At 58.0% G+C, this 1,631-nt stretch overlaps 1 protein-coding gene across 1 annotated transcript; it reads right to left on the bottom strand.

Moving 5' to 3' along the window:
• Positions 1-8: 8 nt before the first annotated feature.
• On the bottom strand, positions 9-1,627 carry LOC104547665 (zinc finger protein 420-like; the record flags this gene model as incomplete). The annotated part of the gene is made up of 1 exon (XM_010193460.1): positions 9-1,627. A coding segment is annotated over one exon (1,619 nt), but the record flags the coding sequence as incomplete, so codon positions are not given.
• Between the last annotated feature and the right edge of the window lie 4 nt (positions 1,628-1,631).

Here is a 1,631-nt window from a genome sequence, read left to right on the forward strand (position 1 = left end):
CCTCGCACTGGTCACAGGCGTAGGGCTGCTCAGCAGTGTGGGTTTTCTGGTGGCTCATCAGGTTTGACTTCTGCACAAAGCCCCTCCCACACTCTCCACACTTGTAGGGCCGCTCACCAGTGTGGATCTGATGGTGCCTGGACAGGCTGCCTCTGAGCATGAACCTCTTCCCGCACTCCTCACATTTGTAGGGCCACTCACCCATGTGGGTCCCCTGGTGAGTGATCAGGTTAGACTTCTGTATAAAGCCCTTCCCACACTCTGTACATTTGTAGGGCCGCTCGTCTGTGTGGATGCGCTGGTGCTTCACCAGGTTATATGTCTTTGCAAAGCCCTTCCCACACTCCCCACACTTGTAGGGCCGCTCACCGGTGTGGGAACGCTGGTGCTGGATCAGGATGAACTTGTGCACAAATCCCTTCCCGCACTCCCCGCACTTGTAGCGCCGCTCAGCGCTGTGGATGCGCTGGTGTTTGGTCAGGTCGCTGCTGTACTTGAAGGCCGTCCCGCACTTCTCACACTTAAAGGGCCGCTCACCATTGTGTATCCGCTGGTGACTGAACAGGCTGGAGCTCTGTGCAAAGCACTTCCCGCACTCCCCACACTTGTAGGGCTGCTCACCAGTGTGGTGGCGCTGGTGTTTGGTCAGGTCCTTGCTGTATTTGAAGCTCTTCTCGCACTCCCCACACTTGTAGGGCCGCTCACCAGTGTGTATCCGCTGGTGACTGATCAGGCTGGAGCTCTGTGCAAAGCTCTTCCCACACTCCCCACACTTGAAGGGCCGCTCACTGCTGTGGGTCCACTGGTGTGTGATCAGTTGGGACCTCTGCACAAAGCTCTTCTCACACTCCCCACACTTGAAAGGCCGCTCATTGCTGTGGATCCGCTGGTGTGTGATCAGTTGGGACCTCTGCACAAAGCTCTTCCCGCACTCCTCACACTTGTAGGGCCGCTCACTGCTGTGGATCCGCTGGTGTGTGACCAGCTGGGACCTCTGCACAAAGCTCTTCCCGCACTCCTCACACTTGTAGGGCCGCTCACTGCGGGGGAGCCGCTGGGGTGGGACGAGCTGGGACCTCTGCACAAAGCCCTTCCCGCACTCCCCACACTTGTAGGGCCGCTCACCGGTGTGGATGCGCTGGTGACTGATCAGGATGGAGCTCTGTGCAAAGCTCTTCCCGCAGTCCCCACACTTGAAAGGCCGCTCATTGCTGTGGATCCGCTGGTGTATGACCAGTTGGGACCTCTGCACAAAGCTCTTCCCACACTCCTCACACTTGTAGGGCCGCTCACTGCTGTGGGTCCACTGGTGACTCCTCAGGGTTGACTTCTGCACAAAGCCCTTCCCGCACTCCCCGCACTTGTAGGGCCGCTCACCAGTGTGGATGCGCTGGTGTTTGGTCAGACTGCTGCTGCATTTGAAGGCCATCCCGCACTTCCTACACTTGTAGGGCCGCTCACCAGTGTGGATGCGCTGGTGGTGGATCAGGGTCATGTTTTTCTTAAACGTCTTCCCGCACTCTTTGCACTGGTGGACTTTTTTAGGGCCATGAGCCTGCTGGTGCTGGGTCAGGTTGCCCTTGTTCGTGAAGATTCTGCTGCACTCAGGGCACTTGTAGAGCTTCTCCTCG

Source organism: Mesitornis unicolor, unplaced genomic scaffold (genome assembly GCF_000695765.1).
Source record: "Mesitornis unicolor isolate BGI_N332 unplaced genomic scaffold, ASM69576v1 scaffold16621, whole genome shotgun sequence".
Classification (NCBI taxonomy): Eukaryota; Metazoa; Chordata; class Aves; order Mesitornithiformes; family Mesitornithidae; genus Mesitornis; species Mesitornis unicolor.